General features: G+C 49.1%; 2 protein-coding genes across 2 annotated transcripts; one reads left to right on the top strand and one right to left on the bottom strand.

The window, feature by feature from the left end:
* Positions 1–376: 376 nt before the first annotated feature.
* On the top strand, positions 377–1,006 carry ALKBH2 (alkB, alkylation repair homolog 2 (E. coli); the record flags this gene model as incomplete). Its single annotated transcript, XM_010140024.1, has 2 exons — positions 377–575; positions 697–1,006. Coding segments are annotated over 2 exons (509 nt in total), but the record flags the coding sequence as incomplete, so codon positions are not given.
* Positions 1,007–5,096: 4,090 nt separating this feature from the next.
* On the bottom strand, positions 5,097–14,603 carry USP30 (ubiquitin specific peptidase 30; the record flags this gene model as incomplete). The annotated part of the gene is made up of 12 exons (XM_010140023.1): positions 5,097–5,361; positions 6,426–6,534; positions 7,017–7,236; positions 8,076–8,156; positions 8,704–8,790; positions 9,849–9,908; positions 10,487–10,581; positions 10,835–10,877; positions 11,625–11,723; positions 12,511–12,614; positions 13,548–13,730; positions 14,591–14,603. Coding segments are annotated over 12 exons (1,359 nt in total), but the record flags the coding sequence as incomplete, so codon positions are not given.
* Positions 14,604–14,610: the final 7 nt, after the last annotated feature.

The following is a 14,610-nucleotide window of genomic DNA, read 5'->3' as shown; positions in this document are numbered from 1 at the left end:
ACGGGCAGGGTTAGTTCAAGCCTGTTCCAGCTGTTCCAACCACGTTTTAAGAGAAGATCTGGGGTGATCCTGGCGGGGTGACAGGGATCTGTAGTACAGGCAGATGCATGAGTTATCCTCAGTCACATCACTTCAGCGACCGAACGTGGTGGAGGTGCTCGCTCAAGGGAAACAGTAAAACAGTGTCAAACTGGAGAGTTCAGCTCTTTGTAGGGACAGAAACACCTGAACACAGGTGACAGCTTGTGGGAGGCCATCAGCATCCTCATTTCTGTGGTCCTGCTGGAGCTTGACAGAAGCTCCAAATGAAGGAGAAGGTTGAAATGTGCAGAGTAGCAGAGTTGGGTTTGACCCCTCTCATCTCTGGTTTAAGCAGGAGAGATGACGAAGTTGCACGTGTTCGGCAGATGGCACAACATTCCGAGGCAGCAGGTGACCTACGGAGACCCCGAGCTAACGTACACCTACTCGGGCGTTACCTTCTCTCCTAAGCCCTGGATCCCAGTTCTTGACCGCATCAGAGACCGTGTCACTTTGGAGACGGGACACACTTTTAATTTTGTGCTCATTAACAGGTACGTCTGGTTTCCGGTTGCATCAAGCAACTTGTTCAAATGAGAAAGCGCTTGTGCAACACTCGACAGACCATTGACAACTCGTTTGTTGGAGGAACTAACTCACCTGTTCTGTGCGCAGATACAAAGACGGTGCGGACCACATCGGCGAGCACCGGGATGACGAGCGAGAACTGGTTCCACGCAGCCCCATCGCGTCCGTCTCCTTCGGAGCTTGCCGGGACTTTGTTTTCCGGCACTGTGATTCCAGGGGGAAGAAGGCCACGCGGCGCGTGGAGCCCGTGAAGCTGCAGCTCGCCCACGGCAGCCTGCTGCTGATGAAATACCCCACCAACGTGTACTGGTACCACAGCCTGCCCCCCCGCAAGAGAGTGCTGGCCCCGAGAATCAACCTCACCTTCCGGAAGGTGATGACTGTAGCAAAGAAATGAAATACCCACAAATCAGCTCTTTTGACTCTGAAAATAGCAGCTTTATTCCTTGCCATAACCGTCGATTTCTCGTTCAAACACTGTCTTGGATGATCCAAGGTACCGGAGGAGCAAAGGAACCCAGGAGAGGAGGTCACGTGCGCGGTACCTTGCTGATAAAGACTGTGACTGCTGGTCTGCAATGCCAGGATCGCTTTCTCTCCCTGAAACGGGGCTGTAATCCTGCCAGTTGATACCGTTAGGGAGTAAATACCCTTGTTTTGCTCAGGAGGAAGTTTGTTCTCAACTGATCTTAATCCAGGCACCTTTCCAAAAAGATCAAAATCCTCCGTGTCCCCGGGATATCCATCAACCATTTCACCACTGCTGTGAAGTACGAGATGTAATCGTTTAAAGCTGATACCGTTCCACTCTGACACCTTCTTGTTGCTCTGTCGATGAGCTAGTTAGTTAGCTTGTTTTTTAAAAATAAAACGCAAATGAAACCGAGGTGAAGAAGAGGAGCGCTGAGGTATGAATGTAGGGGGTGCAGCAGGGCTGGCTGCACGTTCTGTGGTCACTGTGACTTCTGGCTCCACAACATTCCCCTGCTCTGGGGGGGACTGGGTGCTTTGGGTCAGTGGTGGGGTGAGGCAGGAGGAAGCACGAGGTGCTACCACTCGGGGAGAGGGGCTCTTCCTTCTGTCCTTTGGACAGAAACCAGGGGGCTTGGGGAAGGGCTGGGTTGGGCCACAGACAACATGGTGTGGAAGGCTGTCACCTCTGAGAGTATCTGCTTTTCTAACTCATTATCCCTAGGGATTCCATTCCGACTCCCTGAAAGCCCTCACCTTCCCTGCTGACCACGAGCCCCGCCGAAATGAGGAAAGACCCACCAAAGGCACCAACAGGTCTTGTGGAGTCGAGCAATGGTAAGTACCAAGCGAGAATGTGAACTGATCCCCATGCAACCAGGCCACGAGCTCCTGAGTTAGTGACGGGCTCTGTCCTTCAGTGGTAGGTCCCTTAGGGCTACAGAATTAACGCTCATTGGGACAGTTTGGAGACGGTACTTCCTACCCTCTGCCACCACCAGAAAATGCTGTAGGTAGTGTGAAGAGCTACTGTGTGAATGTTGCTGTCCGAGAACGTGAAAAGCTGGAGCGTGTCCAGAGCAGGGCAGCAGAGCTGGGGCAGGGTCTGGTGCACAATGTGCTGAAGAGCAGCTGAGGGACCTGGGGGGGTTGAGCCTGGAGAAAAGGAGGCTCCGGGGAGACCTTCTGGCTCTGACAACTCCCTGACAGGAGGGTGCAGCGAGCGAGGATCAGGCTTTTCTCCCCAGGAACAAGAGACAAGACAAGAGGAACCAGCCTCCAGTTGCTCCAGAGGAGGTTGATCATGTCCCTGAGGACCAATTTCTTCCCCATTGGGGTTGTCCCGGCGTGTCCCCAGCTGCCCAGGGCAGTGGTGGAGTCCCCATCCCTGGAGGGGTTTCCCAGCCGTGTGGAGGTGCTGCTGAGGGACAGGAGTCAGTGGGGACCTGGCGGTGCTGGGGAACGGGGGGACTCGGGGGGATCAAAGGGCTTTTCCAACCCAAACCATTCTGTGGTTCTATCACATCTACCAAATGCTCGGTCTTTGCTTCATGATCACACGTGACCAGCTACTTTTTCTAATAAGTTTGTTCTTTTATTGCTACTGTACAATTACAAAAGTACCCTGAAGTGAAAACACAACCTCAAACAGCAGTGCAGTGCTTTGACTAGAACATCTCACACTTGTTAGATAATGCACAAAGTAAGACAAGAATAATCCAAACACAGAGGTGTTGTCCTGGAGCTCTTACCTGACATCTTTTAACCTTTCGCATTTTAACATCTTCTCCTCGTGGGTAAAAAAATGGCATGTGAGGAGCCTTGTGTGCCAGCACGGAGCCCAGTGACCGCAGAAGCTGCCGCTTGGGTGGCAGACACCTGCAGTGCTCACAGGAGCTGGGGGATGTAGCGCGGCTCAGCACCAGGACCGAGGTGCTGCTCCTTGCTCCTTTCCTCACACTGAGGGCTAAGCCCCGACCATCTGCTCCTCCCCAGAACACACGCTGACTGCTCAGCACGGTTATAGCCCTTGCGGAAGCTTTCAGAGTATATCTGCAGCCGAGTGAAATGCAGCAGTTGGTGAGAGTCGTACAGCGACTGGGCTGTCGCTCTGGTCAGACTGGGCCCTGTTGGAAAGCAGCTCCGTGCAGAAGAAAAACGGAAGTGAACCTGCAAACATGCAGTAAATGGATGTGGCTTCACGTCCCTGCTACAAGCTGGTAATTAAGACTCGGTCCACTGTGTGCGTATGTTCCGATCGACCTCCAGCATCGCTGCTTTCCAAACCAGTGACCCGTTCAGACCAACTTCTCAAAATTTCAGTTGAAACCTCTTAAATGGACCCTGCTGAGAACAGGGACTGCAGAACAGAGGCTGCTGGCAGCAGGAAGGGCTTGAAGTTCTGAGGTACAAATGGTAGAGACCTGCTGGAGCTGGATGCTTTGCGTGATGGTTCTTCTTCGAGGTCAGGAGCTCCTGCTGCCCCGACCGGAGAGCTTCCACCTTCGGCAGGTCCGTTAGCTCTTGGTTCAACGGCCAGGGCTGTTTGGCATTTTACCTCCTTCTGGGTTGTCTTTGTCTGTTCTTCTTGCTGTTTTTCCACAACTTAAAATAGAAAAGGTTAAAACCACGCTAGTGCTAGCCCAGACAGGGAGACTTCTCAGGAACTGGTACGCCAGTGGGTTTGTACAGCCTGGTTTTTGTCCTCTGAGCGTTGCTCGGAGCAGGAATTGTGATCCTTACTCTGGAATGATGAGCTGTGTCAATACTTTTCCATATCCATCCATCACCACTCCTGTGTCAGCTGGGTTTGAGCCTTTCCGGAGGAAGCTTTGGGCAGCAATACGAATATGTGAGGTACAAAGCTGCCCTAAAAAACTATTAAGACAATTGTTAGCATTTGAAAACTCAACTGCTGCTTTGCACTGAAGAAGCTTGTCTGATGAATTTGTCTTTTTCTCCTGCAAGCGTACAGGGGTAAATAAGAGTTAAAAATCTCCTACATCTCACAACTGGTCCAAGCTCTGAAGCTCAGCCACATGCCAGGCCGCACCCGTCTGGATGGTTGGTGAGAAGTGGCAGGTTTTCGTCGTTAAAACAGGAAGGGCGAGTCTAGAACATCAATTACAGCAGCCTTGAACTCACAGCATTAAAAGTTGTAGTCGATGCTACAAGCAGCTGTTCTCAGCAGCTCTGTGGTGACAAAGGACATTACAATACTGCTTGCTAGCAAAGACTTCGGTCTCTTGGTTCCATCTGTATTCCAGAGACAGAGCAATAAATCAGGGTCTCAGCTCTTAATAGATAAAAAACCCCATCATTTCTCCTGGAAAAAGGAAACCACACTTGGAATCAGCGGGAGTGATTCTAGGGTGTGTGAAGAACAGAGGTGTTTGTTAGGAAAATGACGTGAACAGGGAAGATGTTTTTGGGCTGTGCATCTTACGTAGAGGTGCCTCACTTTATCCATTAGCTGGGATATCGGGGGGAAGCCGGTTCCGTTAGGGGTTCATCCGGTTGTCTTGGGACGTCTGCCAGGCCACAGTGATGGGCAGTAGGCTCAGACAGTGGTGGCTGTTCAAACGAGCTCAAGGCACTTGGTTTCTTACCTCATTGCCTTTGATAACAGCAGCTTCCCGTCAGCCATGCCTGGGGCTCCCCTGCTCGGTGAAATGTCCAGGAAGCAGCATCTCCCACGGACAGATCACTGGTCAGACTAGGGAACGCGGCCTTGGGCAGTCTGAAATGCCTGTCTCCGAGCTGGGATGTTGACAAAATCACTACTGAAGAGAATAAACGCTTCTCTAACGCAGACAGGTGTCGGGCTGCGCAATGTCAGCAAAGCAGCTTTGGGCAGCGCAATTTTGGTACAAAAGGCGGCTCCTGGCCGGAGCCAGCCGTTGGTAGAGGGAGGGGAAGGTTAAAGGGCCCGTGGTGGGTTATTTGCATAACAGGAGGTGCAACACAGATCCTGTTAGAGGAATTGCGTCCGGTTTTGTCCTCCTCTGCTCTCCTCATCACTCTTCAGCCCTCAGCCCCAGGCCGTGGTGCTGCACCCTCGAGTGAACGCGCTCGTAAAACAGCAAGTAAGCGCTGGAAGCCAGGACTTCCTGCAGGCTGGCTTTGCGGACTGTGTCGTCGGAACCCCACAGCCACTGGCTGCTGACGGAGAGTGGGCTCTTGGGGGGAGGCGGAGAGCGGCGGTATGTCACGAAGTGGCCGGAGTGCATGTCTCCATGATGGACGACAACAGCCATCAGGCGGTAAAGGTACACCGGGGAGCTGAAGGGCAAACGAGAAGGAAGGGGTCAGCAGCCCTCGGGGGTGCACACGTACCAGGCAAAGCCCCACTCGCCTTGTCCTCAGCTACAATTTTTAGAGCAAACAGCTCTGTAAGAGAGGCAGGACCGGGCAGTCAAGGCTCTGTACACCACGTCTGCACTGCACAGCGCTGCCTTGCCCCATTATCCAGAAAACCAAACTGTTTCTTTTAAAAGTTCACACCACAGGAGGCTGCCACGTTCTGCACAGCATAACCGACCAAATGTTTCAACAGCAGCTTCCATCAAACCCACCACTGTGCTGGTATTTCCTTCTTAAAGCACCGTTACGGGACAGAAAAGCTATTCTAGAATGTGCTTTTAACTGAGAAGAGGTGAGATGGCAGCAGTACCCACAGATAACAGACACGTTTTTAAGGACTCGCTCTACAACCACCCTCATAACAAATGTTTGGCACAAAATGCTTCCAGGCTTCTCATTTCACTCGGCGATTGTGGGAATTGTCTTTCCCATGGGGAAAATATACAACGGCAGAGAGAAGCGGTGGTACAGAACTAGCTCTGCATTGTTCACTGCGTAAAGAGGTGAGCCAAGGGCCAACAAAATGGATTATCGGAAGGAGCATCAAGGCTGATTTACTCTGTAGAATCACAACAGCTTAAACCAAGTGTGTTAAATAGAATGTTCGAAAAAATCTGTAAGAGATCAATGGACTTCCTGCGATAATTTGAAAATTGGAGTCAGGGTAAAAATGAAAGGAGCAGGTAGAGAAAGACAGCAAGATGATGGCTGTTCAGAAGGGTGAGTTACTGCACCGTGAAGCAGAGAAAGATTTTGAGTTTTGCTTGTAATATGCCTCACTCCCTTTTCTAGGAGGGCAACAGAGCCACAGACAGCCACTAAAAACCAGCCACGAGAAAGCAAAAAATTCTGCACAGGAGCTAGAAGCGAGGTGAAATTCTGCAACTGTGATAATAAATCCGCGACTGGTAAATTCTGTAATACAGGAAGACACCATCTGAAGGGCCAGAAGGTACAAAATAGGGCACAAACCTCGACCTTACCTGCACTCAGGGAAGGCGGCCAGGGGAAAAGTGCCTGAGGACATTAAAAAGGAAGAGGAGCGGGCCCCGTTCTTGAAGAGTGGTCTAGTACCAGAGGGCTGTTCTGCATCTGCCAGAGAAAGCAGCCATTCAGAGACTGTTTTTACATGACGTGACCGCGACCAGGTTTACAGAACCCCAGCTCCACAGAGTGCTGAGCTGCCACAATGACAGGTTTCTCCATTTTCTAAGTCATTTTTAAGAAGTCACCCTTCCCAGCCTTCTTCCCATGCTTGTCCTGAAACCTTCAGGGAGTTCAACATTCCTTCATCCCTTGGATGTAAGACATGCAAGTTCTATGCTAGCTGGGAGTTTTTTGTTCATCTTAAGAGGGGGGTTTTTTAAGTATTTAGTAGGATCTAATTAAATTATCGAAACTGAACCGTGAATTTGGAACAGGGTCTCCTCATGCTTGCTGGGAAAGAGATTTCTGCCTGTCCTCATTGCAGAGATCCACATAACGACACTGCCCTCATGTTCACTCTGCAGTTTAGAATGTTTTATCACTGAAACACAGAAATACCTGATAGATTTTACTTTCAGACAAAGTACCTGAAGGTTTAACTGCCAGCCCATCCTTCGTTCCAGGCGCTGTCTCCTCAGAGTTTTTCTGATTCGGCTCATTCGGGCTCGGTTTATGGACCGGGATGTGGTATTTGTAGATGTCCATGATCAGGAACTCGTTGAACTGTACGTGTTCGTGACGTTTCAGAGGAGTTCCTTGGTTTGACCAGCTCAGTCTTTGCAGATGGATGCACAGACACCGAGGGAGCTTCAGCAATATTCCATAGAAAAGGAGAGACAAAATATGTTTTAAATGAACAGAGCTGTATCAGCTGGGACCGACTGACAGCTTTTGAAATTCTGGCAGCGCCGCTGCTGCTCACACGCCAGGCTGTGGGACAGCTGATGTTAATGCTTTCCCCCAAACAGAAGGAAAGCCAATAAAAATACATGTGTGTCCCTAAAAAGCTCCCCTGTCAATCACAGCTCGTTGGTCCAGGAAGGAGGCGCGAGGACTGGGATTTGTAAGAGCGAGTCGTTATAAGACGTTTGCTAACAGTAAGGAATGGCAGGGGGCAAAGGTCAAGTGGTGATAAATATCTGACATTCAGAGTTATGCAAGGGTTAAGCTCCATCACTAAGTACCTGTTAGAACTATTAGCGGTGCGGGCCCTGCTGTCCTCCGCACTGTACGATTACAGAGCAGAAGTGACAAGAGCTGCTCCTATAAACGACACCCGATGTTTAGCCCCAGGCTCGTTTAAACCAGCCCTATTGAGAACATCGTCGTTCCTCAAAGCTGCTAAAGTGTGCCACAAACGCTGTCCATGGGAATCGCTGCACTTCCCACGGAAACTGAGAATTATTGTGAGACATGAGCTGCCCCAGAGCCAAACTGACCTGTGAGCGTTCTGCTGAGCAACAGCAGAGTACTCCCAGGCTTGGAGCTACACAGGTTGATTGAATTGAGGCCTCAGTGCCTACAGGTATTTGACAAATGAGCTTTTAAACGCTAAAGTAGTCTAAAATCAAGCAGCAAAGAGATCAGAGAAAGACGTCACTGTAAATCGCATTTAGAAATCGATTTGGAGGGGTGGCTCACCTCACCTTGCCTAACTTTAACTGCTTGACAAACGTTGTCCTCTGGTTTTCTAGGCTCTGTCCGTTCAGAGTCCCCTCTGCTTGAATCTGAAATCAAAGGGAAAGCACCACAGCCCTTCGATTACCTGCTGCGTGACATTACAGAGAAGAAACAAAAGCAACTGTCTACCTAGACCCATGCTCAGGACATTAAAGACACCTACAGGCTTGTAGGACCTCTCCTAATGATCAGAATTCGAAACCACAGCAGAAAGGAGCATTTTCAGGACAAGCCCAGTCTCTGGGTTGGCGTGTGGTCACACGCTGTTTCTGTGGGGTTTCAGACAAGCCGTTGTGGCTCTGTGCGATCGTCACGCTACGGGCAGCTGTAAAACGCTGCTTGAAATACCACGAGGGAAGTATCCTGAAAATGATCTAAATAATACCTGGCAATTACAGAATAAATTACTTGTACATTTGGTACAATTAGTGATAAATAAAGCTTCAAAATATTCTGTGAGGTAAGAACTCTGTTTTAAATCTAAGACATCCCGGGCCAGGCTAGAGGCTTTCCTGAAACCATGAGGAAAGGAGGAGAAAACTGTCAGCAGGCTTAAAAGTGAGCGAGGAGGTGATAGAAATTACAATGACGTACTTTAGTGCAGTTGTCACACACGACGTCCTTCACAGATTCCGAGGAGATGAAATGATGGAGGCAGTGGTCCAGCGTCAGAGGACGACCCTGAGTACAAAAAACCCAGAGTTACTGGCAGTGATTTTAGGGTACATAGTTTTGGGAAAGGCTTTTTCAGCATTTCTTCCACAGAAACCACAGAGCTGCAGACTTATTTCTGGAGAAAGGAGACTCAATGGCTTTGAGTACCGAGCCCTGGAGAGGTAACTTGGGGCTTCCTTCCTGGCTGGGGCTAAACCTGGAAAACGGGGCAGCCTGTAGAGGAGAACAATAGCAGCGACTCCCCTGTTGGAGGGGTTTTAAACTACAGATTCCTGGCCCTGTTATTATTGTTCTGTAAAGTTCCAGCACTTCACGGGTCACCCCATGCCCCCTGACCCTCTACAAAGGAGAGGTGGAGGGGTTAAGTGAACTCGGGCACTCCTTCCTTGCAGGCTGTGCTACATACTGCCAAGTGTGGAAGGCAGAATCTCCAATGATGGTATAAAAGAAATCACAAATAGCAGAAGATGTGTCCAAATCCCACTCCTAGCTGCCCAGAAGCGTATTCTCTAGGTAGGAGTCCGAGTTTCCATGAGTGTAAGTAGTTGTTACTTGTCTGGAAAGACAAACCTCTAGCAGACATTAAGTAACAAACGGTTCTAGTTCAAAAACATCCTGTGCATTTTGCCCCGAAATCTGCAGTGTTTTGTCATTCAGAGTTTCTCAGAGAGCCAAAAAGAAGCAGAAACGATTTCCAGTTGAAATCACTTGATCCAAAAGCCTGAATTGGGGAACTTGGGTACGATCACCACAGAGACAGCACCCGAAGGTCACCTTCCAAGGCTGCCACAAGCAGCCCTTGGGATACAATCTGCTGGGTTCAAACTACACAGGAGAGAGAAAACTCTGGGGGTGTCAGCAAAGTCCTGCTTGTTGGACTCATTGGTAATTTCCACCAATGCCTTCGTGATAAGGTGCTGCATTAGCACAACAGGATCGTTTCTAGGAAGGGCAGAAAATAAACAGTAGCTACTCAGTTACACGGGGGCATCTTCAAACGGCACTAGTGAAGCTACAGCAGGAGGCAGCAGACCGGCTGGCTGCTCTGTCACAGGGGTACGTACCCACGCTGCCGCGGGGATGCTCAGCGAGAGGCTGTCGAAGGTGTCGTACCGCACCGGGCTCTGCAAGAAGAGATTTCACAGAGGCACTGAGCTGAAACTGGTGACAGTCCATAAAAATAAACCCAACCTCACACAAGATGGGCACGTGGCCTCTGCTCTCCGCAGTGACCTGGTGGAATGGGGTCAAAGCCACCCGCTTTCCCAAGCGCCGTGCTAGGGAACGTGGGACACGAGGTGCTTCTTACCCTCTTGCCTCTGAGGGCAAGAAGCTCCTTAAATTTGCTCACTTAAATTTGTCTGCAAGGATCTGACAACTAAAAGCACTAAATGTTCTCTTACAGGTTGATCTACAAGTGACATTTACTTCCCCGTATTTTTTCTTTATCCAGGCTGTCTTCATCTCTTTGCTCCAGGTAACTGGGCTGCACCTGCCCTTGGCTCTGCACGTGCCATCTCAACCCTGCGTGCTGAAGGAAGAGCTCGTCCTAAAACGTTCCCCACGTGAGTGGATTTTTGGCATGTGAGAGCAGCGGTGCTGAACGCTGATGGACTAAGGCAGCTACTGTTCTGTCTGGCCAGACAGCTACTGTCCCAACAACGCGGATCGCGCTTTGCTGTCCTCACGTACAGACAAATACCTGGTGTTCACAGTGTTTGCAAACCATGTTGCTGGTCAGTCTTCCGTGAAAAGGATGCTGCAACTTCCAGTGACTTGACACCGGCGGAAGAGACCCTGGAACACCGAGGGGAAATGATCCTTTGAGTTTCTGTGTCTGTCACTACAGTTCCGCATCTCTGGACCACAGTGACAAAACTAACTGCTCTAAAACACGTTCTGTCCCACTGACAAAATAATTAATGGGTTTTCTACAGCTGAAGAGCTGTATTTCAGTCCAGTACAGACAAACATCAATTAGTATTACCCCCTTAATAAACAAAGAGACTACACTGTGAATATTTGTATTCCAGAATGGAAAAAATCATACCTCTTGTTCTGCAGCTTATGTGCTTTTGGGTTATTTCTGGCTGCTACAGAGGAAGATAAAAGATTTTATTAACCCTCCCTTAGACACCATTAAATATGTTCTTATTCCATCCCTAAGACGATCTTCTGACATTAGGACAATTGCGGCAGCTTTAGTGTCTCTTTACACTTGGGGAAGGCCAAAAAACCTGGTACACAGCAATTTTATAACTGACAGAAAGAACATTTTGAATAAAATGAGTAATTAATCTGCAGAGTTCTCTGTCTCAGTACTCAAATGAAAGTCTAACAGACTTTATAAACCTTTTGTATGGATTTTAGACAAAAAGAGGCAGAAACTTTCTGTCTGCAGGAAGTTCACCACCAAACTGGAGGACAAGGGACATTCCACCTCCAAACAGACTATTCCATAGGGGTCCGTGTTGCAGTTTTCAAACCTCTTTCACGTGTCGATTCTTAGAGGTAAGAGTAACTGCCTAGACGGACTAGTCAGACGCTTATTTGGACCACTACTGTTCTGTGCTAGTCTTTCAATCCCTGTCTTCCACGGATTTAGGAACGCAAAAGCCCTCTTGCAGGTGGGAGCACTCCAGATGTGCTCACAAAGCCATTTTTTATCCTTTAAATGGCCTATCTAGTATATTCCTTTCTGTCCGAGTACTAAAGAACAGCTCTGTAAACTTAAAAATATCTCCAGTTCCTAAACAGCCCCTTTGTACTGTACACACTGAGGACTCCAGGGAGAGCACGGAAACTCCTCCTGGTGGGGAAATAACACATAGAGACATCACCTCCAGCGACTGCACATCGAACAGATGTGTCACACGTGGCTGCCGATCCCGTTCGTCCTCCAGCGAAGAGGTAAGGACGTGAAATAGTTCATGAGCATCCTGTTAAATAGGGAAATGAGACTGAGGGGAAAGACAGCAAAATATACTCCAGGAGTACAGAGACATGACTACGTCGTTGTCGTGGGAAATTAAAGGAATAATTCCTGCATGGAGCCCTCCGTACGTGTTCATCGCAATCATCTGTGCATCTGCTGCAGTTGTGCCAAAAAGCTTTTTCTGTAAAGCTCAACTTTGTAACAACATAAAATTGAAAATATTCCAGGCCATATAAACTCAAAAGATACTACAACACGTGGGAGGAAGAAAGAGAACTGGAAGCGGAAGCGCCTGCTTCCCTGGGTTTCAGTAAAAGCCTAACTGAGATCTCTGCTCTTCGCTTTGGCTCTGAAATAGAAAAGACAGAACTATATTTTATGAGTGAGATAAATCCACTGAGTTCATCAGCCAGCTGAAAATACTGGCAACAAGCGTTAGAACTCTTTCTGTTCCAGGTAACTGAATTTGGGAATGCCTGTGAGGCAGAGCCCGCCCTCGAAGCGGCGTGGCGCATCAGCTCAGCCCTGGGATCAACAGGGAACTTGGGGCCATAGCTGCTCTGTTTTAATACGACTGGCCCCAAATCAGGGGATAATCGAGTACAAGGTTTCCACGATGAATCTCTAAGCAAACTGAAAACACCATTCATTGGTCATGGGGTTCTTTTCCTTCACTTCTTAAAGCAAACTGCTACAGCAAAGATTCAGATTTGACGCTCAGGGTAGCCCAGGGTCAATGTTTGGCACCTCCATGTTGAAAGACCGCGGTGTGTGTCAGGCAGTTTCATCACCTGCTCTTCGAAGGAGGAGATCTGCCATCTGTACATCCGTAACACTTCCAACAGGCAGCTGGCATCCAGGACATCGTTTTCTGAGGCCTCCTGACAGGATAGAGCTGGAGACGGTGCATTGAGAAGCGTCAGGAGAAGCCACAAAGAACAGTGAGGACACAAACCTGTCTATTTTAGACTGCACAGCACCCAAGCATTGTCTAATTGATTACAGCGGAGTTATTCATGATGAAGACAGGCAGGCAGCGACAATCAAACGAGGAGGTGCTAATGACCATTCTCACCTGCCTCGGGCTGCGCACAGCCTCCTCACAGAACACGTATGCTAAGGGAAAGGTCTCTCAACTGATACAGAGGAGAAATAATATCAACACTGTCTGGGAAGACACTTTTGTACTGCTGGACCAGGTAAAAAACGGTGCTTTACGTGTCACAGTACCCCCGTGTCACATTAGCCCCACCATCCTCACATCAGTGTACAGGCTGAACTGTCACCGGTTCCGTACAAACATCCCGAGACAGGGAAAGGTCCAGTGGGTTTCCCTGAAAGCAAGGAACAGGCTGGTCTCCTGTTCCAGACCTGCCCAGGGGCTTGAAGGCGTTTATCCAGCAGCACCCAAAGGCTCTCATTTTACAGCTTGGGAAAAAGGCTTAATGCATCAGTGCTCTTGTACACAGAATTCAGAGTGCCCACCTCACTGTCATCCTACTTTCCTGTTTCTCTAGTTCTGCTGACTGCATTTTCATACCGGTTTAACCACTAACGCTCTGTGGCAGCGGGTGCCATAACCCCATTTTGAGCAGCCCTGTCGCCCTCTGTCTCAACTTGCTCCACCTGCTGCCACGTACTTCACACCGTCTGGATCTCCGCCCCTCTGGGAAAGCTGCTGGAACTTGGCCAATGAGTTCAAAGTCAGCAGAGGGAAATTCAAAAGCGAAGAACAGAAGACCCGTGAGCTTCCTTTCTCTTAGGAGGCCAGAAATTATAACATTTATGCTAAATATTTTTTTATCACAACATGAAAATGCTCAAGTACCTCTCAGGAGCTGCAGCAAAGTGACTGACAAGTATCGATGCTCAGCAGGGAGGTTCTGCTCTGCCTTGTACTGTGCTGTGAACTCCTCCAGCCACTTGATGAAAGACGGGCAGGAAGATAAGCCTTGCAGCAGAGAGTTCATGAAACACGTGTTCCCCAAGTTCAGAAGGCCAGGCACAAGCCCTACAAATACAAGCGTAAGAGTTTACACCATGAAGTCTAGGAAAAGCTGAGTGTTTGCGGTAGGAAGTGTGGCATTAGGCGCTAAAATTACATTAAAATGAAATTATTTCGCTTTATTTGGTACTTGCAGTCCACAGAAACAGGCAGACCCCGTTTGTACCCCGTTGCTGTACACCCCCGCGGTGTACAGCAAGTGTTTACATACACAGTGGTCTCCGAGACTCACACCACTGTCAAAGCTTAAATTTTCCTTTAAAAATGCTCTTTTTCCCCTCATAGAAGAGATTTTCATCAGCAACACAAAAGTTCAGGATTAATGAGAGAATTAGCAAGAGAGTTTCACTTCTCTTGTCCCAGTGGTCAGGGAGAACATGTTTATTTTGCATTTCCAAAATTTTGCATTTCCAAAATGCAAAATAACATGCAAAATAAAAATAACATTTTGCATTCCAAAAGGCAAAATACAAACCACATTTGGCCCGAACGCCAAGTCAACTCAGAGCGCGGCACCTGCAGCAGCTCAGCACGGGACTCGCCCCAGGACACAAAAATGCCTCTGACGAGTCACGGTTTTAGAAGAACATTGATCAGTGCCATTAAGACACTACGTAAGTAACGAAGGGCCTTTGTTCAATGCCTTTTTTAAATTATTTTTTCGTTTCTAAACGCGACGTTGACCAAAACTGTATCTTTCGGGAGGAAAAAGTCGTTTGCTGCAGCTGGGAATGCCGGTGCGTCCCCGGCAGCGAGGGCACGGCCCGGAGGAAGCCGCAAGGCCCCGCACAACGCCCTGCTGGGGCGGTTTTCCCGGGATTCGGGTGCCCGGGGGCTCCCGGCCGCTCCCCCCCGCCGCCCCGTACCTCTCCTGCGCCTCTTCCTG

Source organism: Buceros rhinoceros, unplaced genomic scaffold (assembly GCF_000710305.1).
Source record: "Buceros rhinoceros silvestris isolate BGI_N320 unplaced genomic scaffold, ASM71030v1 scaffold45497, whole genome shotgun sequence".
NCBI lineage: Eukaryota > Metazoa > Chordata > Aves > Bucerotiformes > Bucerotidae > Buceros > Buceros rhinoceros.
This window is presented reverse-complemented; position numbering and strand designations above follow the sequence as displayed.